Source organism: Sciurus vulgaris (genome assembly GCF_902686455.1).
Source record: "Sciurus vulgaris genome assembly, chromosome: 1".
Taxonomy (NCBI): domain Eukaryota; kingdom Metazoa; phylum Chordata; class Mammalia; order Rodentia; family Sciuridae; genus Sciurus; species Sciurus vulgaris.
In genome coordinates, this window is record NC_136461.1 from 104,343,935 (window position 1) to 104,370,376 (window position 26,442).

At 44.7% G+C, this 26,442-nt stretch overlaps 1 protein-coding gene across 3 annotated transcripts in view; it reads left to right on the top strand.

The window, feature by feature from the left end:
* The first annotated feature begins 1,693 nt into the window (after positions 1-1,693).
* VANGL1 (VANGL planar cell polarity protein 1) overlaps positions 1,694-26,442 on the top strand; it is a 59,494-nt gene continuing 34,745 nt past the window's right edge. For 2 of the 3 annotated variants that reach the window (XM_079117211.1, XM_079117209.1), the window contains exons 1-4: positions 1,694-1,850; positions 10,788-10,994; positions 18,691-18,823; positions 22,787-23,394. In XM_079117211.1, coding sequence (XP_078973337.1) covers positions 10,924-10,994; positions 18,691-18,823; positions 22,787-23,394 — 812 coding nt within the window. In that variant the 5' untranslated portion in view covers positions 1,694-1,850; positions 10,788-10,923. Of the gene's footprint in view, positions 1,851-1,879; positions 2,800-10,787; positions 10,995-18,690; positions 18,824-22,786; positions 23,395-26,442 lie in introns of those variants that run through there. The other variant, XM_079117210.1, reaches the window with a different exon arrangement.

Here is a 26,442-nt window from a genome sequence, read left to right on the forward strand (position 1 = left end):
CAGAATGTTTCACTGCAAACCTTCTCCACTTTAAAATTCAAGATTGTTGGATAAAAATGAATAGTAAATAGTACTTAAAGGCGAATTTCCTATCTTAAAATAGTTTATTTGAGACTGCCTTTCTTTCCCACAAAAACATTGTATGGGAAGGTGACTAGACATAATAATCTAAAATAAACTGGAATTTATTTTCATGAAAATTCACCGAGGATCTCTAAATTACATGGGGGCTATTGAGCAGCATCACAACTTGAGTTGGAAAACCCTGACCTGCTTAACTTACAGATTCTTAATGTCAAAATGAAAGAGATACTTTTGCAAAGCTCCACAATTTTGCACCCAATCATAGTGAAAAAACGACTGGTCTTACCTGGGGGAATCTGGCTCTGCTGGAGTCTTCAGCACCTTCCTCAGGAGCCCACTGAGAGGATCAGGGCTGGGTCTGTGGGTGCAAATGGTCTGGGCCACCAAGGGGGGTAATGAATTCTGATGGCTGGGAGTGGTGAATATCAATGTTTAACATCTGTGTGTCCCCTTAGGAAGTGTAATATATAAGGGAAAAAAAATGAGTGCAAGAGGGGATAAGGAAGAAGTGATGGGGATTAAGGGCTTCTTGGGGCTAAAGGTCTCTTAAGATAGTTCAGGTTGTGCCTGAATTTCCCCGCCCAAATGTTCACAATACTCCCGTAGACAACATTTGCAAATTCAGCACTTCATTATACACTGCCTCGCCTAGAAAATGTTGTCACGGCAGTAGCTCTGGGTCCAGCTAGATCTGACATATTCAACGGGGATCTCTAACCCTAACAAAGCAAGGCAAGTAAAAGTGCAAATATTCCCGAAAATAGTTGCCAACTGCTTCGCGCCTTTTGGGCATTTCCACTTTCCATAAACCGCACCATGATCCTGCAAGTTCTATATTAGCATCCTTGTCATTTTTCAGACAGGGAAACAAAGGTGCAGAAAGAAAGTAGACCTGGTTGAATCAGCCAGAACAGAACCTTAGGCTACCTGCCTTCAGAAATGTGCTGTATCAGCAATTTCTAGGAGACTTGGGAAGGGGGAGGGAGTGCCTGCTCTGTTAGGGGAGGAGCAGGGAGGGAGCGTCTGTAGGTCTGTAGTAGTGAGAGTGTGTATGGCTGGTTATTTGTGGAATCATTTCTTGGGCTATCAATGCGTTTAAGTGTGGATGGTATGTGGATTGAGGCACGGGTGTATATGAATATTTGTGGGTCAGTTATTGTAATGTGTGTAATTGAGTGTGTGTGTGGGGGGGTGGAAGTTAGTTTTTGAGCCTTGTAAATATGTGGATGGGGTTTAGGTGAAAGCAAACGTTTGGATTTTGTGCATAATTTAAGTAAGTGTGCGTTCGTGTATGTGCATGAGCTTGAGAGTGCAAGTATGTCGGGGTCCTGGAGTGGAGGGTAAATTCCTGGGTCGTGTATTCATGATGTATGTGCGTGTTTGCCAAAAGAGGGTGGGTTGCTGGATGTGTGTCTGTGTTCGAGTGTGTGTACATGAGGTGAATGTGTGTAAGAGGGGGACGTCCCCAGCCCCGTGTGTACGCGAGTGTGACTGCGCTCTAGTCCGCTCCGCCCCCCGCTGCAGGTGGGCCGGGCCCGCCGCGGGGCCCGCAGCGCTCGCAGCTCTTGGCTCGCGGCCGCGCTGGGCTTGCAGGGCTGGGCTGGGGCTGCGGGGCGGCGCCGGGACAGGAAGCGGAAAGCAGCAGTGCAGCGGCGGCGGCGGCGGCGGCGGGGCTCTGCCTCTACAGGAGCCCAGCGCAGGCCGCAGAGCCGCGGCCGCTGTGAGCCGAGACCGCGGGCCACTGAGCCCCGCCGGCCGGCGCAGAGGTGAGTCCCGCGGGAGGTCGAGCGCTGAGGTGCGGCGGCCTGTGGGCAGACCTCGGGTGGGGATGCCCCATCCCGACTCAGCGTGCCCCTGCACCCTCCACCCGCACTCCCACCGCCGGACTCAGATCGCGGTTCGCGGGCCTCCCTCCTGTGGCTCCGAGCTCTCGGGGCTTCCTCCAGATCGCACCCGAATCGTGTTTCCCGGGACCCCACTCCTATCCCTGCACCGGGCGCCTTCCTGCCCCTGCCCTGCGCTCTCCATCGCACCCGACTCCCTCGGGTCCCCGGCGCGTATCCCGGACGCCCCTCTTCGCCCCTGGCTGGCCTTTGGGGTGCGCCCCTTGGGTGCGCGTGCCGGCCGCTAGGGAGTGCGGAGCATCGATTGGGGCAGCTATCTGGGCCAAGCGGGTGGGGACTCGGCGGCCCTGCGATCTCCAGGATCCCGGCGCGCTCCGGGGTTCCCACTCCGCTGCGGGACTGGACCCTTGTAATCGCTAACGCCCGGGTGCCACCTGGCCAATTGCCAGGTACCGGGACAGAGCTGGCCTGTGTTTCACACCTCCCTAGCAAAATTGAGCCGGCCCTGAGGCCTGGGGGGGCGGGGGGGCGCGTCCGCATCAGAGAGCGCAACAGGCAGGTAGGAGTTTACTTTCAAAAAAGCCGGGGTGGAGCAGAGGCGTGCGGCCAGTCTCTGCCCAGAATGTCCCTACTCTGGGAAATCTCACTGCGCTAGGGTAGTCTTCGCCACTGGTAGGACCTCATTTCCTCCTGCAGTCTTTGAACTGCCCCAAGTAACGCGCCCAGAAAAGTGTGAAGCTTTATAAAAATTTCAACGCGTCGGTGGTGGAGGTAGAAGTGGGGCGGAGCCGCGGCCTGGCGGTTCGGCGAGAAGCTGGTGAGACTTGCAGCCCAAGAAATCTGTTGCTCAGCTTTTACTTTTCCAAACCAGGTATAATGCCCACGCTGTGAAAGAGCTCCTTTCCATGCTCATGGGGTGGTGTTAGGGCGGGTTTCAATTGTATGGCTAGTATATGCAGTTAGTTAAAGCCCTTTTGAGGGGGCTGTGGTTAGAAATGGATGTATTCTTATTCCAAAAGCTAGCAAGCTGTAAAGAATCTGGTGTTTCCACTGACATGTTTATAAATTTTACAGGGTTGCTGAAAAATATTACAACTTGTGTCACCAATCAACAATGCTAATTAGCATTCTCCTTCCTGTGGGTGGGTTGTTTGATTACACAGCTCCCAGGCTCTTTAAGTGAGATGGCAGAAACTGTCTGAATCCAGGGAGACATAATTAGCTATTTTATGTAACCACTAATTAGAGTTTTTTGAATTAAATCAATGTGATATGGTTGGGGCTTTGATTTGTTGGGAGGAAACTGTTTTATTCTGCAGTTCAAAGAAATAACACCCTTCACCTATCCGTGAGCATTTAGCACTTCCAAATGTTGGTGACTGTTAATATGATTGGTGAAAATTCCCAGTGTGAAATTTGCACTGTTACAGTGTTGGCAGTGTGACTTGGTGGCAACTTAATTTGTAAGTAAAATGGGAGAATTCCGAGAGTGGCGTATTTGCAAGGACTCTGTGCCAGTGCGGTTTATTGTTTTATATATTGAGCAATAGGCAAAAACCATAAAGGAAATTTAAAGTTTCCTTACAAAGTAACAATTCCAATGTCATCCTTGTCTGTTGAAAAATTAATAAGTGTTGAATAAGGAAAGTACCTTTCTTTTATCCTCCTAATACATACACATACCCTGTTGGCTTCATCTGCTGCTGACCTGGAGGGCCCTCATCACACTGGATTTTAATTGAGGTGTCTGCCTTTGAGTTTGGAGCTCCTTAAGAACTAGAACTGTTTCAGATTAATTTCTTTTCTCCTAAACCTGCCCCCCGCCCCGAAATGCTTATGACACCGAACCTGTGAGTAGGAGTTGAAATTGCAAAATTCTTTGTGAGGTTATGTGTGGTTTGGAACAATTTATGATTGTTGCCTACCTTCCCCTATATAAATAAACAGTTCTGGTAATTGCTACATCGCTATAAATTTTCCATAGCAAAGAACACAGGTTCTGGAATTAGTCTCTCCAAAGTTCAAGCCCTGGCTGTAGCACATACCAGGTGTGTGACCTTGGTTTCCTTAACTGTGCCATGAAATTAATATTTTATCTCTCTTAAAGACTTGTTATGAGAAGTGAGATACTACATGCAAATAACTTAAAACAGTCTTACATATAGTGAGCACTTGATAAATGTAAGCTGTTAGACTATTGTTGCCATCATCTCTCTGTAAAGTGAACTGGGGGCCAAGCAGTATGTGGCAGGTGATTTGGGCATGGTGCTCTGTTATTCTCCATAGGTGGCTTGCTGACTGGGCTGTGTTTCTATAAGCAGTCTTGGTCTCACTGAAGCCTGCTGAAAAGGCGTCTGCAAGTTCTACTACTGTCTGTTCTGGCCCGTTTTCTCCTGAATCCCAGTTATGGGATAGCTCTCATTGGACCTGACACCATGGAATTAAGAGAGGAGCAAGTTCTCCTGAAATTGTGTTTCTTTTTGTTATCGTCGTGGCTTCTTCTGAAGCTTTAAAGTCTAGTAGGGGTAGGGGGTTGCTTATAAAAAAAAATCCATTGTAAAGCCTCAATGCATTTACCTTTCACAGCTCTTAGAAATCTATATCCAGCAGTTGGAGGCATTTCAGAAGTAATTAATGATTTAAGCCAAGAACAGTTATTCTGGGAAGGTGAGTTGAAATTGTTGGCAAGACAGGTAAAAGGAGTTTGATATTTTCTCTCCTTGTGAGTAGTGACCCAGAATCATTCATTTATAGGAGCTTTATTGCCATAAAAGGATTATTAGGTATGTCACAAGTGCCACAGGCCGTGTAGATCCTCACGTCAGTGACCTGGATGATGTTATATGATTTATAGAACACAGGTTCAGAAACTAGTTCTCATTGTCCTTTCTCAACCTTGTGGTCCTCCAGATAAACCCACACCATGTTCTCTGATCTCTTTGATATTCACTTCCAACCTGAGGAACAGTAACTGAGGCCTGCAAGGGACAGAGTAGAAATTATTAAATTACTTAGCCACAGTTAATAATAGTTGTTAAAAGAAGACTATCAAAGCAAAATGATACATGTAAGTTCAATGAAAATGATATGTTAAGTCATATGCCACACAAAGGTATTCTTTCTGACCAAGGAATTTCACTTTACTGAAAAATTATAGTCAACAGTTGTGCTTACCATGTCCTTGGCAGTATCTAAATGATTTTCTTGCATCCTCTCATTTAATACCCACAATAAGTTTATAAAGTAAGTAAAAATATAATTCTGTTACTATAGTAGGGAAACAGGACGAGAGAAGTAACTTGCTCTGAGCTCACACTGCTAAGGAGTACCCTGAACCAGGATTTGAATGGCAGTGGTCTAGCTCCAGAATCTGGGCTCATATGTTAGTCCTCTTTGGAGGAAAAGTTGACTCTAAACAAAATTATTTAAATTGTAATTTTCCCCTTGAAGGTCATATACTTAAAAGTGGGTGCTTGGAGCAAAATATTAACTTCAAAATATAAACAATAAATAATGGAGTAAACCCTTAGAATTCTATGTATGGTAAAAATAAAATATTCAAAGTAATGCACATAGCCTATATAAATAGTTCATATATAAACAGTTTATATATAAACATGCTTTATGCTTTCCCTTGGAAATGCATCCATTGAAGGAGGAGCAGGATGACTCTTGAAGTTCCGTGTGCATCTCTGTGCCTCTTGCACAGTATGTTCTACTCCCCCAACCAGAGCCCCCTTAATTATTTAATAGCTCTAGGCAAAACTGTTGATGTTTTTATAATTTGCTTTTCATGAAGATTAACTTATGTTTACCACTGTCATTACCATAACCTATTATTTCCCTCATGATTTTCTGAACACTGTTTTTCTTTTAAGTCAGAAGTCAGGTGAATTTTATATGAGTGAACATGACTTTAGGGAAAGATTCGATTCGAGGCCACTGACCTTCACTTGCTCTTAATAAAGAGTGATGAAAGAGGTTCTTTGGGCATTTTTACCTGGAAATTCCAGAATTGAAGACACTGCCACTTAGACAAAAGCACCCTATGCACCTGTCCGGACAGTGTTCCTGCTGCTGGCATGCAGTGTAGCTTGAGGAGTTCCCTTCCTGTCCTGATGTGGGCCTCCACCCCTCACCAAGCAGTGCCTGTAGCTTCGAGAGGGTGGGTGACAGGAGGGTCAGGGTTCTTTTGGTCAGCAACTGAAAGAGGTTGCTGCCAATTTTTGCTCAGCACATCTAGAACATGAACTCTGCTGTGAGCCAATGGTGTGCCTACAACTAGTTCTAACACCACTGCTGTATCTACATTCTGCAAGGTTTCTTCCACAGTGAATGAATGTATGCTGCAGTGTCCTGAGATCTGCTGCAGAACCCTTTATTCATTTAGCAAACATTTATTGGATGCCAGTTATATTCTAGGAACTGGAGAGAGAATACTGAAAGTGGTTCCTGTCCTGTGGAACTCATAGTCCATACAGGAGCCAGACACTGAATGATCATCCAAGATTGGATATTGGGACAGGAAGAGTGCTGGGTGCTGAGAAGGGCCTGATTTAGACTGGAGGATCAGAAAGGCCCCTTGAAAGAAGCTGTGTTTAAGACGAATTGGGCAAAACATGGCATGTGAAGAGTGAACAATGCACTCTGCCAAAGTCGGGAGGCTGGAAAGAGCCAGTGCCTTAGAGGAGCCTAGTGGGCAGGACATTGCAGAGCAAATGCAAGATTTTGTATTTTATTCAGAATTCAGGGAGAGATCATGGAGGAGTCTTAAACAGGGGAGTGATGTCTGCATTGTAATTTTAAAGGTCACTCTGGCCCTCTGCTTGCTGCCCAACCTGGACCAAACAAAATAGGTCATTTGAGGGGTATGATAAGGAGGCAGTTCCAAGTTCTAGGGTCCCCTAGAACTATTTTCCCCTTTGCATGACTTCATCTGTTCAGGCCAGTGCAACAGCCTGTAAGCTTATTACCCAGGGAACCAGATTCCTTTTTATACTTTACTATCTTCCCTGGTAATGGAATCCCTTCTGACTTTGCATGAGTGCTGTCAGTTCCTGGTACATGCAGGGAACTGTCTCATAAATATGTCTTTGCAGGGATCAGCTTTAGGATACGCTTCTTTATTAACTGGATCGAAACTCTTAACCTGAGCTCAAACCCTCTTAAAATGAGTACACTGTGAATTTTATTAGTTTGCTACCTGTTGCTTCTCCTTAATCCTTACTCAGATCTTTGATAGAACAAGAGTTGGTAACCACAGTAGCAACAGTCTGACTTAGAAGAAGGCCTGGGCTCTGCACTGATGAATTAGCTGAGGACACCCAGAGGTCTTACTAAGGTTAGCTTGGCATTGCTGTGAATCAGCAGCATAAGGGCAGGACCTGGGACCAGCAGAGTTTAGCAATGGTCAGATGTATGGGGAAAAGGGAAGCAAGTGTTCAAAATGGTGCATGGTTGGATCCATAAGATTAATGGGGTGATGGTATCATCACAGCAGAGGAAATTAGAAAGATTAGGCCAAGAGGTGAGAGAGTAGCAGGGGGTGGTGATAATCCCAAGTGGAGCAAGAGGTATCCAAGCAGGAAATGTTCATCTGGGCTTTGTTCTTCAGTCATTATTTGTTGGGGACCTACTATGGTTAAAGTGTCTTGCGGGTAGGGAAGCCATAGCTGCTGCCTCCAAGGATCATACACCACAATAAATCAATAGAAGGAGAATAACAGTGGTGCATGTTTTTGAATGTTAAGGGATGACCTAATGGGAGAAGGAAGGATATGCTGGAGAGGCCATAGAGATATAGGTGCCATCAAATCAGAAGATAGTCAGCTGCAGAACCCCAAAGGACAGGCAGCATGTCTCTGTCATTGCTGTGCACCTAGTCTTGCTGAGTATGGTCTCTCATGGCTACTCTTTAAATACAGAGGAGAATGAATGAATCACCTGGGTAAGAAGGACTTGGAGAAGGAGGACAAGGATGTGACCTTTGGCTTTTGCTCACAGAAGTCTTGGGGCAACTCCAATGAGTTGTTTTATTGGAGAGTTGAGGATGGAAGATTTGGTGATGATAGAGAGCGACAGCGTGTACAGATCCCCCTTTGGCAAGTATGGTCAGGAAGCATGGGAGGGAAACTGGGCAAGGGTGGTTGGTAGGGTTAGGAAAAGCCTTTCCCCAGAGGGCACTTGGGGGCTGTGATTTCCTTTGAGAGACATGCCTGAAGTTGCCCTAATGGGTAGTAGAGGTTTTAATGAGGATGAAAAATGATGACCTTTGGCAGAGGGTGGGGGAAGGAAATGAAACTTGGGTTCTCTGAGCTGGAGGCTGTACATTGGAAATTTTGGATCCTCACTAGTTTGATCCTCACCAGCGACCTTTGGAAGAGAATATTAAATAAACCTCATTTTCTTGGGGGGCCTTTGTGGATGGGTGGCACTTCAAAAACTCAGAGAGGTTAACATCTGTCCTGTGGTGTCACAGCTGGGAGGCATGAAGGCAGGATCACCACTGGTGTGCATTGCCTGGGCCCCTGCCTCTTAGATACCCTTCAATATTTAGCAAGAAATAACTAGAGGTTAGAGTGGAACAAGGAACTAAGAGTTATGGGTTAGAAGGCAGAAAAAAGTGTAGGGATTATGAAGGGTTAATTATGAATCTGAAAAAGTGTGGTCAGTTTTCTGAGTGAAGGATCCAAACTTTGACATGTGCCGGTCAGTAGGGAACTGGGCAATGGGCTCTCAGGGAAAGAGGCTCAGCTCATGCCAGGCTGCACATCTTGGCTGCATCTCCCAAGGCTGGTGTCTGCCAGGTATGAAGCTGGTGAGAAAGCAGCAAAGCCTGCAGCAGAAAGGAAGTGAGACTCTAAGATGCTGACAGCTCACTGAAACTGCTGGTGATAATGGTGGGAAATGGAACTGGGAGAGAAAGACGAGCTCTTGAATTTCCTAGAAAGGTGGACGTCAGTCCAGGAGCCAAATTAGCATCTTCTTAAATACTCATTGTATTTCACATTTAATCTTAACAGTTACCCCTGCAAATAGGCTACTTATTTATGTATTTATTTTGGTCTGGAATAGGAAGCCTGTGGCTCCAAGGTTAAGCAGAAGCGCAAAACTAAGTGGTTAGTAAGTGGTAGACTGTAGGTGAGCCTCAGGGTAGGAAGCCTCCCCCCCAGCTCCTTCCCATGCTTTTCTCTCACTGAGGACAAGGGGAACTTGGAGTTTGGAACCACTGAAGGGAGTGCTGATGGCCTCCAATTTTTATTCATTTGGTGTTTGGCAAGGTTTGGTCATTACAGCCATCCTGCCATTTGCAAGTTCAGAGGTGTAATCATTTGACTGAGATCCTGTACCTAGGAAGTTTGTCAAGTGTGAGGTTGGAACCCAGCTTTGGATACTACAGTATCTGCTTGTGTCTTCATTATTAACCCTGTGAGGCTGGTGGCTGCTTAATTTATCCCTGTTTAGCAAAACAAGGCTCAAGAAGGCTAGTGGCTTATCCCAGGTTGTACTATTGGTGACTGAGCTTGGACTGGAACCTAGGCTTTGTCATGGGGCTAGCCTTGGACTTCATGGCTGAGGAGCAGTGAAATGATGAGTTGGAATACCCTGGGTAAAGGGGGTTCACCCTGGGTAGCAGGCAGACCTTGCACAATTGTTCAGAAGAGTCTCATTCTAATCAGTATTTGAAGCCCTGGGCACTGTGTTGGTGTGTGATGATGTGACACGCAGGCCCAATTCATGCCTCAGCCTGCCCAATTCCCTCAGACACTTGTTGCTGGGGTCAGGGAGACAGGGCATCCTCTCAGTAGGGGCAGGAGTATGGCATTTTCCACTCCTTTGTGTTTTCTTCACACTTATCTCACTGGCTCTATTTGCAGTTTCAGCTTCCAGGGGCAATGGAAGGAGGAGCCCTGTTGGGTGGAGTCCAGCTCTGGGTGAAGGGTGCTGGGAGAGACAGAATTTCCTAGAAGTAAAGCTTTAGCAAGTGGGAACTCAGGAATGTACTTGGAAATGTTTGCAATTTATTTTTATTGCAAAGCAGTTCCTAATGAAAGTGTGGAGAAGGACCCAGGAGCCTGCAACCAATAAATCACCTGCTTTCATTGTCTGATATCCTCTTTTAATTCTTTTTCTTACATAAGCTATTTTATGTGATTGTAATGTTTGGATTTAGGACGTGTCTACAATCCTGTGTCTTGCTTTTTGAATTTGTCATTCATCATAAAAATCTCCATTCTTTATAATTATCACTTTATACAGGCATGTGATATTTCTTTGGTTAGGTGAACCATGAGTTTCCTTACTGATTCCTTTGTTTTGGGGATCGTTCAGATTGTTTCTAGCTTTTTGGTATTATAGACAGTCCGGGAATAATAATTATTCCTTAAGAATTAGTTCTGTAAGGTGAATTTTTAAGTGTTTGGAGTCTTGAACTTAAGAGACAAAATTTGTTTTTAAATTGACTTTTGGAAATTATGACAGAAACCCTCAAAAGCTACTTTCCTGAGTATTGTTTTTGTAACCAGCAAACTGGCAGTGGGGGGCTGGGCATTCTGTCAAGCACTGGTGTGAGAACCCACTTCCTACAGCTAAAGCCAGGAAATGGACCACTGTCCCTGCTCTGCCACCACCCATCTTCCTGCTGTTGGGATCGGGTTGGGCTCAATTGGCACCCATCCCAGGCACCTGGGAAGCTTTTTCTACGTGAGTGGAGCATTTAGAGGTTTGTGCATCACCCTTACTTCCTCCTTCCATAATAGAGATGTTTGCTGCTTTTGAGAGGTGACTGCTGTCCATTATCCTTCAGCCCAGTTAAGATTGGCTTTGAAGATTGATCTCTCTTTTGTTCACCTCTCCCAGAATTTGTTCCTGGTGAAGAGAAGCCGCTCCTCTGGTTCCCAGACTCCTTGAGGCTTCAGGAACCAGTGGGTGAAATTCTTTACCTTGAAGGAGAAACAGTGCCTGCTCCTTCATCAAGACGAAGCTCTCCATTGCTATGGATACCGAATCCACATATTCTGGATATTCGTACTATTCAAGCCATTCAAAAAAATCTCACAGACAAGGGTATGTAAGCTGTCAGTTGTTCCACTCTTCTATTTGGGGAAAACAGCAGGCTGGTGGAACTTTCTAGACTCAGTTTTCAAACCACTTGCTTGCAGGGCTGTTTGAGCTGGAGATTCAGTCCACTGGTGCGTGAGAAGCTGAGCTCTGAGAGCAGTTGACATGTGTTGAAAGTGGCTATGTGACCAATTTACATTTTATAGCCATCATTACAGTCGATGACCTTCATTTCTCACAATTGGTTTTAAATTAAAGTTTCCCCCTGCAGTGGAAACGGTCTTCATTTCTAAGCACTTCTAGATGTCAGTTCTCCCAAACCTTTACCAATAATGCAAATGAAAGTTTAAAAATGAGTGCTAATTTGTTAGTTTCACCCCAAACTGCTGATTCATTGTCCATGACACATTTGCCGTGGGGCTCACGTGAACCAGCGTGATTGGCCAGGCGCCTTATTTCTCTTTGACGAATCTTCCAAGTGAACAAGCCTGGGTTTTGAACACTGTCCTGGGTGATGGGGCCAGATTTTCCCTTTACAGAGTGAGCACGTCTGCACTGGTATTCACAGGGCCTGCTGTGTTACTGAAATGCAGAGGGCTTGCTGAGTAGAGGAACGAGGGAATGACTGAAGAAATAAATGAATAAATAGGTGGTGCTGTACTGGTTAAGAGTACAGCTAATGAAATTGCAGTGCTGCCACTTAACCTGATCTCCTGATTTTTGAAACGTGTCCAGCAATCCCCTCCTTACAGGGTTCTTGAGAAGATTAAACAAGATTTAATCTTAGTTTATGTAAAGCATTTAAACTAGCAATATAGTAGGAGGTTGCTAATCAGCGACTGTGTTGAAGCTCCTACTGGCCTTGACATTGTATCACCATGTTCAAAGGTACCTATTGACCCCAGCCCAAGGGCCCACCATAGCCACAGTTCTGCACTGGTGTGGGTATGGTGACTCATGGTGTTTGTTTCCCTCGCTGAGCGGTTCTCCACACAAGCAGCTGTTGTAGAGTGAGCTTTTGTTTTGTGCATCTCAAATTTGCTAATTTATTTATGAGCCTGTGTGGATGTACACACACAGAAAGAGGTCTGTAAGCATAGTCTCCAAGCTGCCAGGAGTGGCCATTCCCAGGGAAGGGACTCAGCCATAGACAGTGACTGATGGGAGCTTCAATTATACTGTCTTTCTGTAGTTGTTCAATTTTTCATAAATGTGTCTTGTAATTTAAAAAATGAATAAGACAGTATAAAGGAAAGGTTTTCAAAGATGATTTGCTGATATGAGAAAAATGTCCATGAGACCATGTTACTTAAAAAATGGGATTCAAGCAAGGCCTAAGCAACTCACAAGAACCTATCTCTAAATAAAATATTTTTAAAAAAGGGATTCAAAACTTGGTATATTATAATAGTTATAGCTACACATAATAAGATCAGCATTGATTGTGCCTGTCTCTGAGTATAGGATTATGGGTGAGTGGTACTTTTTTTAAAACTTTGATTATTCTCTGAACTTTCTTATATTGCTCTTATATCCTACGTATTTGGCTCTTTGCACTGGAGTCCAGGTGGGCCTTTCTAGTCAGGAAACAAAGCTGAAGTGCTCAAGTGTGGGTGCTGCTGGGGTGGGCCGAGGGAGCCTGCAGTCACCTGCCGGAGCCCAGGTCCTGAGAAAGTTAGAAACCTCTGGTGATAAGAATCCAGTCACAAATTTCAACCAGCAGGTGAATTTACCAGATTAGTTATACCAGAAACAGCTGTTTTAAAATAGCAACTCTTTGGACCTACGTAGGAAAAGCACCTCCCTTATCAGTGTTCCAGGTTTTCCTTTTCCCTGCCACAATGATGGAAGTAGGAATTGGAGGCTCTCTTGAAGTTCGGGGATGAGTAGGGTGACAGCTCGCAGGATGGGAGCCAGCTCTGGCCCCCTTTGCCTACACTTGAGTTCTGACTTCTATGCTTCGGGGCCCATTGCTGCTCTCTGCTGTTTCTCACGCCTCTTGGAGGCCCTGGAAATTGATACCCCAGTGCAGTTGGGGGAACTTTAAGGAACTGTAACTTTCCATTAAAACAACACAGTGCCTTCTTGGACCCATGTGGAAAGTACTTGGCAAATGTTAATACAAGCTGGGGCTTCTCATCAATTACTCAGGGAATGTTACTGATGCTGCTCTGAGAGAAGTTCTGAGTGAAGGATATGAGCACAAGGGTTTGGAGGTGCATACCATAGTTCTTTACAAAACACCATTACCCCTGGGTGGTGAATTGTCTGATTGTAGGCAAAGCAGAGTACAGAAACAGGGGCTGGGGGTTGTGACCTGTAGATAGTATTATGTGCTATAGAGGCTTTGTTGGGGCATAAAGAATGTTAAGCAGTACTAGTACCCTCCACAGGCATGAGAGCAGGCCTGAGATGCAGCCAAGGGCATTTATTTTGTTCCAGGAGTTTCCCTATGCAGGCTGTTCTGCTCTGTGGCCTGTCAGGTGTTTGAATGAAAGAGCAGGAAAGGGGAGGGACTTCGCTTTGATAATTTTAGTACAACTTCAACTCAGAGAGGAATAATGAAGTGCACCAAACACAGTTTGCTTGATGACATTGTGAGAACTGGCCAATGACAAATGACTCTTTGGTAGCAAAGAGATTATTGGCCTGGTTTGGTGATGCCTGCAGTCTCCAGAGAGTGTCCAGTCAACTTCAGCCTACCTCACCTAACCTGGGGATTCAGAGCATGAATCCTGATTTCAATACAGCAGCTGCCAACAATATGAACAACCACTTTGGGAGTCTCTGCTGGTTCCTCCCTGTTATTACCTAACATGTTCACAGCCATCCTAGAAGGATGGGAGGTGGTAGTCCATGTTACAGATGATGAAACCAAGGCTCTGGGACCGCATTGTTGCTGGAAGTTACAAGGTTTGTAGAGGCACTGTGCAGATTTCAGGCTGATCAGTCTCTTGGAAGGGAAATGCCACTTTTGCAAGGGAAGTGAAGGGCAGCTGGTGTGACTAATGTACTAAAGTGTATTGTCCAAAAGAGGGCTGTCTGGACAGTGGAGGAATTGGTGCTTTTGTTCCAAGGCCACTTCAGCTCCAGTTTGCCTTGTGCTCAGCCCTCCTACCCCAGGCAGGGCCCAGAGGAAGCAGCCAGCCAGGCCCAGCAGTCGGTAGAGAAAGGATAGGTAGTGGGTGGTGGTAGAGAAGGAAAGGGAGGAGTAACCGGTGGGGCTGGCTTTCCCCAAATAGAAATAGGCAAACAACAGAATCAGGAGTAAATAATCTTCCCAGGAAATTCCAACTGTAAGTGGAAACAGTATAGGACCTACAGGAATTCTGGCTATATAGTGAGAGGGCTACAACAGCCCCCAAGAGCTCAACTCCAGAATTGGCCTATATAGATGCATTTACATACACACAGACATAAGTAGGTGCCTCCTGCACACTGCTGCTTGCTCTTCCCACCATCTCATGCACATTAGTATGCGCACACACACACACACACACACACACACACACACACACACACACACACATATACACACAGAGAAATATACTTATCTTTGCTCATATGGGCAGAGTGTGGGGAGATATATTTAGAGATGAAGATATGAAGATTCCCTTGGATGACACAACTACTCAGCAAAAACCCACAGGTGATCCCAATCAATTAGGTGGAGTTGGAAAAATATGTTAGTATGTATTTATTCCTAACACCTCATTCATTGGTTTGGTAGACTCTTTGCTCCTCTGATCGCCTATTTCCATACTCATAGACATGTGGACCCATTGTCTGCATGAATGGGAATGCTATTCCAGAGGAAACTTGGAAGCTACATTTGTTCCTTGGAGTGACAGCATCTGGAGCATTTGGGCCACTTGTAGTTCTGCAGACTGGAAAGCATTAGATGGATGGCCGTAATTCTGTTGAATTCTTAAGTCCTGCTCTGACTTAGTACCTGGAACAGTAATGGAGTAGTAGTGATTTCTGTAAAAGCTGTATGGCAGGTTGTGCTTCCTCCACAACGGGACTAGTACAAGGAACAGCCCCCTGGCACAGACTTGGTGCAGTGATAGGAGCTGCTCCCTGTTCCCCTCAGTTGACCTGTGTTATCATCCTTGTGTCATTGTGACCAGAATACCTGACAGGAATGACTTAGAGGAGGAAAAATTTATTTTGGCTCCTGGTTTCAGAGGTTTAGTCCATGGTGGGCCAACTCCACTGCTCTGGGCTCAAGGTGAGGCAGAACATCATGGTGGAAGGGCGTGGTGGAGGGAAGCTGCTCAGGACATGATGGCTAGGAAGCAGAGAGAGAGAGAGAAGCCAGGAAAGGGCCACAGGGAAGGTACACCCTTTCAGGGCATGCCCCTAGTGACCCACCTCTTCCAGCCATGCCCCACCTGCCCACAGTTAAACCATTAATCCATTTAGTCTAGTATGGACTGATTGGGTAATGGCTTTCACAACCTAATCAATTCACCTCTGGATATTCTTGCATTAACACAGGAGCTTTGTAGGGGACACCTCATATCCAAACCATAACATCCTATGTTGGAAGATTCTCAGCTCTGGGCAGGCTTCATTCACGATGGCACACTGTCCTTCACCTGCTTAGCACTATTTGAGTAAGGAAGCACTGTGCATTGTATCATGGTACAGCTGAGCATACACTCACACTACCAGTATGGAGCCCCTGCCATGTGCAAGGCATTTCACACAGGAGCATACTCTGAGCAGTCACTCCAGCAGCCCCCTTTCCCAGGACCAGTTGGTGGGAGAATCTTATGGACAATTTCTTAAGACTGCCTACATCCCGAACACCTGGGAAGCTGGCGAGAAATATGACTTCCTATTAACTCCCTTCCAGATAAATCCCTTGATGGTGGGGCCAGCCAATTCACCTATATCTGCACCCCATGTGACTTTTCTGCACACTGGGGTTTGAGAAGCACTGGTTTCTGGCTCTGGAGGATGGAGGATGGGAAACTTCTCTCAAATTATCAGGTTAAAGGTTTTTATCTGTTTCTCCTCAAGTGTTACCAGGATAGTTTAGACTGTTGTTCCATATCTGGTGATCTTGGCCCTGTACGAGCCAGGCTGGGTGGGTTGGGGGTTGGGAGAGAGCAGAGAGTCTTTCCAGCCCTGGGTGGTTCCCCACCTGCTTTCTGCCCTGGTGGTGTTCAGGATTCAGGAGTTGGCACTCAGTGAAAGATTTTGATGTCCAGTGGAATTTGTGCTGTCACAGGATTTGACCCTTGGGACTTGTGAATAGAGAGATGGGTTAGGTAAGCATGTGACTTGGCTGATGGCCAAGACAGTGATAAATGTGACAGCAGTAAGGGAAAATGGAAATGGAGTAAGATAGAAAGGAAGCTGTCTGGCTGCAGATGGGACCTACCAGAAAAATGATTCTGGCCCTCATCTGACAACTCATTCTGAAAACTGGCCATGCATGGGGGATTTCTCCTACATTGTTCATTGCTTCTCATAGGAGTAGCTTTTGAAGTAATCGTATTAGACAACTCAGAGTGTTAGACACACAACTTGGTGCTATCTGAGGTAACAGTACAATCAGGACTCCTAGTAGTATCTTCAAAGGCATAATTCATAGTTTTGACAAGTGTTGAGGGTGTGAAGGTAAGATTAGGAATTTTATGCTATAAAATCTTCCAGTTGTTTTTTTAAACACTGTAGCATCGTGGGTTTGAATAGAGGTAGTGGCAACAGACCTGGATTCAGAAACTACTCTGTCACTTCCTACACCTTTGGGAAGTCACTTAACATCTATGAACCTCAGTTTCCTCATCTGTAAAATGGAATCAGTAATACTTGCCTCAGAGGGTTATTGCTGGGATTGAGTGAAACTATCAAGCACTTAGCAAAGTGCTTTGAAATTGGAAAGGGGAAAAAGATGATTGGCATTGTGTTGTTACATCTTTGGGTGAACAAACAAATTCTCCACTTATTTGGCTTTTTTCTAGTTGCCTGGTTGAAACAAGGAGTTGGCCAGAATCCGTCTATTCCTAGTTATACTCCAGGGATAGAACTGTGGTCATTGAAAGATCCTCCGTAGCCCCGGGAGCCTCTTGGCTCTTAGAAAGACTTATCCAATGCTTATGATAAGGTACAAGTTTGACATGAAATCTACATGTGGCAGTTTTTGCTTTTTGGTTTTTGTTTTGTTTTATTTTGTTATTGTTGTTGCTAAATGGTAGGTTAATAGAAGATCTGTATGTGGAAAAGACAGGAGTTAGATGTTATGTTGATGGTTGTCTTTCTCCAAGGTATACTCTGCTTCACAAAGTCAAGATACCATTCTTGGTCTTTAATAATAGTAATGACATAATTATAACAGTAATCAATAATGGCTACCATGTACTAATAAGGTACTATGTACATTATCTACATGGTATTTTCATTGTTTCCATTTCCAACATGAGGAGACTGAGGTTTTAGAGGTTGTGCAAGATTGCACATCTCGTAGGGACAGATCAAGATTTGACTGTTTGCACAACCTGAATGTGCAATACTGTCCTTGTCTTACCTGGAAGATCTTGGGAATGAGGGCAAGTGGTCATAGGAAGGAGAACTGATGTCATGTGATCTATTGGGACAGGAGGCTAAGGGAACGTATTGACCATTGACCACTAATGGGTTCCTTTGCTGGTGGCTCCTGGATTCACCATTGGCAGCTAGAGGCTAGAGTGCTACTTTCCATGGGTGGTTGTTGACCAGATTGAGACCTCTGGGCTTGACCACAGTGAATGATTCATTTTGTAACTTCAAGATTGACCCATACAGCAGGGTACCCTTTCAGTCAGTATGGAAGACCAACCAGAAAAGTTCATCTGGGTTGAAAGTATGCAGCAGCCTGCTCTCCTTAGGAGGTCTGAACACACACACACACACACACACACACACACACACACACACACACATCCCAGGGTGTCATGTGTCCTACCTTTCTTTGTTTCTGTGGGTGTCTTCGAGTTCAGCTAGAACCTGTGGGGATAACTTTTAGTTTTGAATTTGTAAGAATTAGAAGAAAATGATTCTCTGTCCTGGTTTAGAGTTTCCTTTCTTCTCTTGTCCAAAAAGTGTAGGGTGACAATGTGTCCCAGATTTTTGGGGGGTAGAACAAAGCTTAGATATACTGCAGTGGTGTCCCAATAAAACCTGAGAAAATTAGCTCAGGAAAATTATAACCAAGTAACCAAGTCCAGTGAGTAATTATTACAATAAAATGTGCCTTAGTTTCAGGAATTAAAAAATTACAATTTGAGGCTCTGGAAAATTAAGATCACTGTTGATAGAGGAGATATGACATTCTTTGTTTTGGGTCTTGGAATGGCAGAAAGAAAATACTAGGTAGGGGGTAAAGGTCACTTTACTCCTTGCAGGGGTGGGGATGGATGGGTATTGGTGCTGTGTGTGTGTGTGTGTGTGTGTGTGTGTACAGTTTTCCTAAATTCACAATGAAATGTATAGGGTTAGGTTTGTGGCTCAGTAGTAGAGCATTTGCCTGGCATGTGTGAGGCACTGGATTTGATTTTCAACACCATGTATAAATAAATAGATAAAATAAAGGTTTGAAAAAAATTTTTTTAAATGAAATGTATATGTATTTTGATGAACCAGAAGTTAATTAACATGGCCTGAATGTGCTTGCTGTTATCATTCTCTCTCTCTCTCTTTTTTTTTCTCCCAGGGAGAGAACTAGAGAGAGACACAAATCACCCCGAAATAAAGATGGCAGAGGGTCTGAAAAATCTGTCACCATTCAAGCTCCCACTGGAGAACCCCTGTTGGCAAATGATTCTACTCGGACGGAGGAAGTTCAGGTAAGGCTCAAAGGTGGTCCGTAAGCGCACTGCTGCCCCTTGAGCACGTCTCCTTTCTATAAATGTTTTCCTAAGTCTTGTTGCAATAGGTTCTCTTGGGGTTTTAATCTTTATTTTTCTAGCATGTTAATTAGTTTATCTATGTCCTGTGGTTTCTTGTTGGTCTAAGGACAGCCTGTCCTGCCATTGGGTAGCTCTGGGACTATTCTGAAGTATGATTGGTTGGCTTGCTTTGAATGGTGTTGGACAAAAGCCAGAACTGCTGACGACAGGGCAGGGGAGGGAAAAGTTACAGGCTAGAGTCTCTGAAGATTCATTTCAAAATGGAGAGGAAACTCCCTTTCCATCAAACCTAAGTAGTGTTGGGAAGATGAGAAAAGAAGTTAGGACAACCCAGATGGACTCCTGGACCTGTGAAACAAACCAGGGGCCAGATGCTCAGGCCTGGTAGCAAAACAGCCATGAGTGAGATACCCCCTGGATCAAAGAGCAGGGACAGAAATATATCAAGCAGGTGTTGGGAGGTAGTGGCCTTTGTGGTACCTCAGCATGAAGGCCTTGGGATGGAGTGAAGGAGCTGTGACAAACTGGAGAGGGTGTTTCCTCTAATAAGGGACAGCAGCTCCCTCGACTACAGATACTTTCTGCTGCTCAGAAATGCAGGGACTATGTGTTGCAGGGTTTTACCGTGTCTAAGAAAGGCCAGGCATTAGGGTGATTAGGAAATCACCCAATTTTGAAATATTGTCCGTTTATTACTTTTTTGAAAACATTATGTAGGTTCTTCTGTGGGTCCCTGTCTGGCAGCCTGCTTGACTTAAATCAACATGTGAGCTAGACTCAGAAGCATGCTTGCACAACCTCTGCACCTCCTGGAATACATACGTGTCCAGCCTTGTCTCACATAAACAAAACAAAGTGTGCATACACAGCTGTAAAGATAGAGGGCTACAGATCAGCATGTATCTGAACACACCTGTAGGTACACAGAGATAAGTGTTTTTAAAGTCACATACGTGGATGGAACTGGCAGTTCCTTAGAGCACACATGGTACTCTGGGATCCCAAATGCAGCTGTGGGTTGAATGTGGGGTTTGTTCAGTGATGAGCAGGTGCCTTTAGAAGTGTTGCACTGCTTGCCTTGGCTCTGGATAGGTGGTTGGGTGGATGGATGGATGGACAGTCAGATGAACCTTCCTTAAGTGCTTCAGGAGTCAGCTTCCTCCTAGAAGTGGATGCTAAATACCATGAAGGCATCTCTTTGTTTGTAGCTTCTGTGCACCATGTGTTCGCTGGGAAGCTATTGATGTTTACAGCAGGATGATGTGGTGGAGGAAGCATTCAGAGGTTGTATATCTCAATAGCTACATTACCCTGGGCAACCAAGTGGAGTGGGCCTCTGCTTTCCTCATTGAAAATGTGGAGGATTGGATTAGAGGAGTTAGTTCCTTTTTGTGCTAAAAACCTCAGGCTCCAAAGAAATATTTGTATACCTATATTTTGTTTTAGACACAGATGTGTACAAATTCTTAAACTGGACAGGAGATTTAGTCACTCTTTGGCAGGAAAAAAAATGAGCAGCTAAATCAGAGCAGTGTGGTTGGCAACAAATGATCACAAGGCACTACTACTAATGATTTCAGCATTGATTTGCAACTTTGTATTAACCCTGATACAAATATGGAAGCCAGTGTTTGCCTTTATTAAAAGTGTTACAAAACAGTTGCTTCCTGTAACCTGCAAACTAACCTTCAATGAAACAAAATTTGTTTATCTTTGAATTTGTGACTTTTTCCCTGGTTGATGTGTTTTTTTTTTTTTCTTTTAAAAAATTAACCTAAATTTATACACAGAGAAAACAGATCCTAAACATTTCAATGAGTCTTCACAGATGAATTCACCTCTACAACCACACTTCTCACCACAGAAAATAATTCTCCTAGGCCTTTCCTGGTCAATTCCTATCCCCATCCCCACCTCTCCAAGGCAACCACTGTTTTGATTTCTATCTCTGTTGGATTAGTTTTGTCTGTTTTAGAATTTAATGTAATTGGAATCATATGATTTGTTTTTCCCAGTCAGCATGATTTTGACATTTATCCACGGTTTGGTATGTTTCAACAGTTCATTCTTTTTCATTTTTGCTGAGTAGTAGTCTATTGTATGAATTTACCACAATTTTTTTTATCTGTTCTTCCGGTGGGTGGACATTGGAGTTGCATCATTTTGGCTGTTCACGAACAAAGCAGTTAAGAATATTCTTGTACAAACCTTCTGTAGACATACGTTCTAATTGAGGGTAGAGCTTAGGCAGAGAGTTGCTGGGTCATCTAGTTAAGGGTATACTCAGATTTCTGTGAAACTGCCAGGCCAGTTCTCCAAAGGTGTTTTGCCATCTTATACTTGCACCAGTGATGTCCAAGTGTCCTGGCTGCTTCTGGCTGTTCATAGTAATGGCCTTCATGTTCTGTGGTACTTCTGACTTCCCAAGATGAAGGTCTGTTTATTCATAGGTTGGGACCTTTATCATCACTGCCACCTCTGAACCTAACCTGCACTTTCATGCATCATGGGTGATTTCATTTTGTTTTTTAATCATTACTAGATTTGGAGTTTTGGGTTATGAGAGATCTGTATAGCTGATTCACCTAGATTTCAAGTTGATATCCTCATTTTACCCATCTTCTGTTGCAGCTCACTGTTTTTGGTGAGTTAAATCATATGCACAAATCTCTGAGGCAAAACCTCTTTGAGTTTCATGTAACTTTTTGGTCCCTTCTTGCTTTATTGTGCTTTGGAATGAAGTCACAGCTGCCAGTGAAATAGCAGGCATGTTTGAGACCCTAACTACGGGATCTTGTTAAATGAATAGGCTGATTGCTCTGGCTAGTAACTACCTAGAAGTTTAAAAAGAGAGAGAAAGCAAGAGAGTAAAACTCCGTGATAATAATGCTGGTTATTTGTATGCGTTAGGTATTTAGTTTGCTCTGAAAACATGTTTTGGAAAGAATTTCTGAGCTGTTCTGGCCATAGATAGACCCTTGAATTTGCTTACTTTGATCACTGAAAAAATGTTGTCAACAAGTGCTTGATACTGCTGCTTCCTGAGTGGGTCTTGCAGACATCATACAGAGCTTAAAACAAACAAACAAACAAAAAATGCATGTACACAGCTACAGGTGAGCTTGGATTTGTATAGTGATATAAATTCCCTTCTTATGCCCTTTGCTCCTCAGAGCTGTTGGAGTGTACAGTAACATTCTCCACTTCCAGAATTTGGACTTTGTAAGCCTTTAGAACTCCTCTTGCATTAGGAGGAAAACACAGGGACTTCTATAAGTGATCTTTCACAAGGTTAATCTAACAGCTGGGTCCTTTATTGCAGGGCAAATAGCCCCAGGCCCAGAGCTTCTTGGAACTTTCCAACAGTGCGGGATGGTAATCAGTTTTATGCTAATGAATCATCCAAACAATACAAAGATTTAATTATGTTTTTCTCTGTTTGAAAATGTACATAGAAGCCAGCAGAGCTGGGAAGGCTGAGGCAGGAGGATCACAAGTTCAAAGCCAGCCTTCCAACTTAGGGAGGCCCTAAGCGATTTAGCAAGACCCTGTCTCAGAATACAAAATAAAAAGGACTAGGGATGTGACTCAGTGGTTAAGTGCCCCTGGGTTCAATCCCTGGTACCAAAACATAAATAAATAAAATAAATAAATGATATAAAATAACATTTTAAAAAAGAAAAAGCAAATACATAATGCATGTTGAAAATTTCAATGAAAATTGTTAAAGTTAAAAAAAATTCCTGTATTCCATGTTTATTCAGTTCCCATTTTCTATAAAGCCCAGTGTGTAGATTTGGGTAAATGGGGTGCATCCTCCACATACACTGTCTTCTCGTATCTTTTACAAATGACCTGCTTCTTTGGACTCGTTGTCCTCATTATCACCTTTCCCATCAGGATGACAACTGGGGAGAGACCACCACGGCCATCACAGGCACCTCGGAGCACAGCATATCCCAAGAGGACATTGCCAGGATCAGCAAGGACATGGAGGACAGTGTGGGGCTGGATTGTAAACGCTACCTGGGCCTCACCATCGCCTCATTTCTGGGACTTCTAGTTTTCCTCACCCCCATTGCCTTCATCCTGTTACCCCCAATCCTGTGGAGGGATGAGCTGGAACCTTGTGGCACAATTTGTGAGGGACTCTTTATTTCTGTGTCATTCAAACTCCTCATTCTGCTCATCGGAACCTGGGCCCTTTTCTTCCGCAAGCAGAGAGCCGACGTGCCACGGGTGTTTGTGTTTCGAGCCTTGTTATTGGTCCTCATCTTTCTTTTTGTGGTTTCCTATTGGCTTTTTTATGGAGTCCGGATTTTGGACTCTCGGGACCGAAACTACCAGGGCATTGTGCAATACGCGGTCTCCCTCGTGGACGCTCTCCTCTTCATCCATTACCTGGCCATCGTCCTGCTGGAGCTCAGGCAGCTGCAGCCCATGTTTACGCTGCAGGTGGTCCGCTCCACTGATGGAGAGTCCCGCTTCTACAGCTTGGGACACCTGAGGTAAGGGCTGGGGCATTCAGGAGGCAGAAAGGACAACTGGCACCTCAGGAAGATAGCTGTTCATCAGTATGACAGATGCACGTGCCAGGACCAGGGCTGGATTCCTTTCTGGTTTCAGGAGGAGCTGTGTGCATGCAGGTGTGTGTAGGTGGTCAGGGTGTCCATGTGCATTGGATTGCCGGACTTTTGGATGGGATCAACCAGGTCAAGTTTTATTGTAGTCAGCTTTTTCACTGCTGCAACTAAAAGACCCAAACAGAATAATATTAAAGGAGTAAAAGTTTATTTGAGGGCTCATGTTTTCAGAGGTCTCGGTCCATAGGCAACTGGCTCCATTCCTCAGGGCTGGAGGTGATGATGTACAGCATCATGGTGGAAGAGTGTGCTGGAGGGAAGCAGCTCACATGATGATCAGGAAGCAGAGAGAGAGAGAGAGAGACTCCACTTGTCAGATACAAATATATACCCCTAGAGCCACAGCCCCAATGCCTACCTCCTCCAGTCATAACTTACCTGCCTTCAGTTACCACTCCGTTAATTTCTGCTAGGGAATTCATTCACTGATTGGGTTAAGGCTCTCATAACCCACTCATTTCACCTCTGAATGTTCTTGCATTATCTCACACATGAGCTTTTCTGGGGACACCTCACATCCAAACCGTAACAGGTTTTGTCAGGACTATTCCCAAAACTTGTTGGCAGCTCCTTAAAGTGGTGCAGAAAGGATGTGCCTGGTGATGACTGCCTACCTTGACCCTGACATTGTCTTCTGGGCCATACACAAAGTGACTATTAGTTCCATTTTGCCCCAGATTATATATCTGGTTCACCCTGGTGTTCCAGTGGAGTTACTAATCATTCCCTTTTTTCCACACTCAGAGATATCCTGGTTTGGGCAGTAAATTATATGATCACTCTACTGAATCTCTAATAAAGAATCAAAAACAGGTTAAAGACTCCCAGATGTGTAAGGGTTGAGTGTTTTGAAAACATGCATGAGAAAAAGTTAGAAATCAACTAGGGTGTCATAGATTAAACCTGTGCATAAAGTCCAGTGATTTTTTGGTTAACTAAAAGAGTGAGAATCATCACTTATTTCATAGATAAATAAAGGTAAGGACTTCATATGAATTACATAGTCTTCACAGAACCCTGTGATACAGGTATTATTAATCCCATTGTTACAGATAAACTGAGGTTTAGGAAATTTAAGTAATTTGTACAAAATTATCTGTCTAGTGTTGTTAGAATTCACTCAGATGTCATGAAGCTGGGGCTGAGTTAATGGCCCCATTGTGGCATCTCCCACTTTGTGTTAATAGCTTACTTTTCCATCTGTTTTCCTCCACGATGAACTCTGTGAGGACAGGACCTAGTTCTTACTCTCCTGGCCTCCTCACTGCCCAGCATGGAGCACGGTACATGGTCAGATGGTCCCTGAGATATCTGACTTCAAGCCTCTCTCTCCCCTGGGCTCTTCTGTCTCCTGGACACAATGTGCTGATGTGTGTAATTTGCAGTGGTGAAGCTGGCCAAGTGGCTAAGGTCAGCAAGGGCACCTTGATGAGAACCAGAACAATTGGCTTTGAAATAGTTTTGGTAGGAGCTCAGGTAGGTGGCCCAGCTCTGGTTTGGAGTCGGGTCACACTTGCTAAGCCATCGAGTTGGTTTCACCTCTTTCATCCCTCTGGTTCAGCTTGTACCACTTGAGGACTGGGTGATTTAGTGTTCAAGGTTGCTTGCCACCCTAATTGATCCTCAGAAGGAACTGGTGTCTGATTTACATGCTCTGCACAGCAAATATGGTGGTTTGAGCCTTTTGAAAATGCCTGTAGGCTCTGAAGACAAGTAAGTCATGCTACATATTAATTGCAGTTTTCTTTCCATTTTGGAAAATGACCAGAAGATTTGTGTTAAGCACTTGCTGTGTGCAGAGCCCAGAACCTGGGGCTCTAGAGACACTTAGGTGACTGCCTGCTTTGTATCAGGACTCTGGGGACTTGCAGTCACTTGGAGAGAGACCAGCGCACTGCTATGTGTTAGATAGTTGGTGAAGCAGGTCTGTAGACAGGTGATGGGGACAATGGATAGATTTCAGGTAGTGACCAAGCCAGGAAACAATCTGTCTCAGGACAGGTTTTACAGAAGTTGAAGCAATGGAGAGAAATCCTGCTGTGGGCAAATGGAGATAAGTAGCATTTGGGACTGTTTGTGAATGTGAGCAGCAAGCACGCTGGCCAGGAGTGGGGCCTACCTTGGTTTAAGTTTTTGGCTGTCGTCCCTAGTAGGTGCTGATCTCACCTGTGATGGGAAGAGTGATACCTTTCTCACACCTTAGGTCAGTCCAGAGTACTTTGACTGACTGCCCCTCCATCAATTCTCACATTGCTCCTCACTGTAAGGCTGGTTAAGCTGATCTGCACCCCAAATCTGGATAGGGTCAAGAGGGGAACAAACAGCCCCTAAAATGTATAAAATCATAACTGATGGCAGTCCTAGGGTCTCACCACATAGCTATAGTGGTCAGGGTAGAACTGAGTGGGAGAAGCCAGACCAGTGGTGCTACATAGCCCGCAGGCTTGCTGCTCTCACTGTGACCAACTACTGCCCCTTTTTACTTTCTAAAGTGAAGCCAGTCACCCCAGCTCCCCAGAGAGACTTAGGGGGTAGCAAATGTCCAGCAGCTGAGGTGGAGAGAGCATTCTGAGTGGTTCCCATTATCTTCTTTTCAGCCCTTCTTCCTCTTCCTGCCCTGCGTATGGTCCCTTTTGTCCCTCACGTGGAGACCCTGAATTATGAGGTAGAAAAACTGGCTGGGGAAGGAGAGATGTCGTTTCTCACAAATAGAGCCCTCAGCAGGGTTGGTTGCCCTCTGACAGCCAGTCTGCAAGAGCTGGAGCAGACTTGGCATTTCTCCTGCCACTGTGTGGGCCCGGTCACCCACTGATCCTTGGGCTAAATCTGATCCAAACCCAGCGGTGGCTGGAAGAGTCACTGGGCTGGAAATACAACTTCTAAGCCTTTTTGTAAAGTATAGAGACAGGAGGA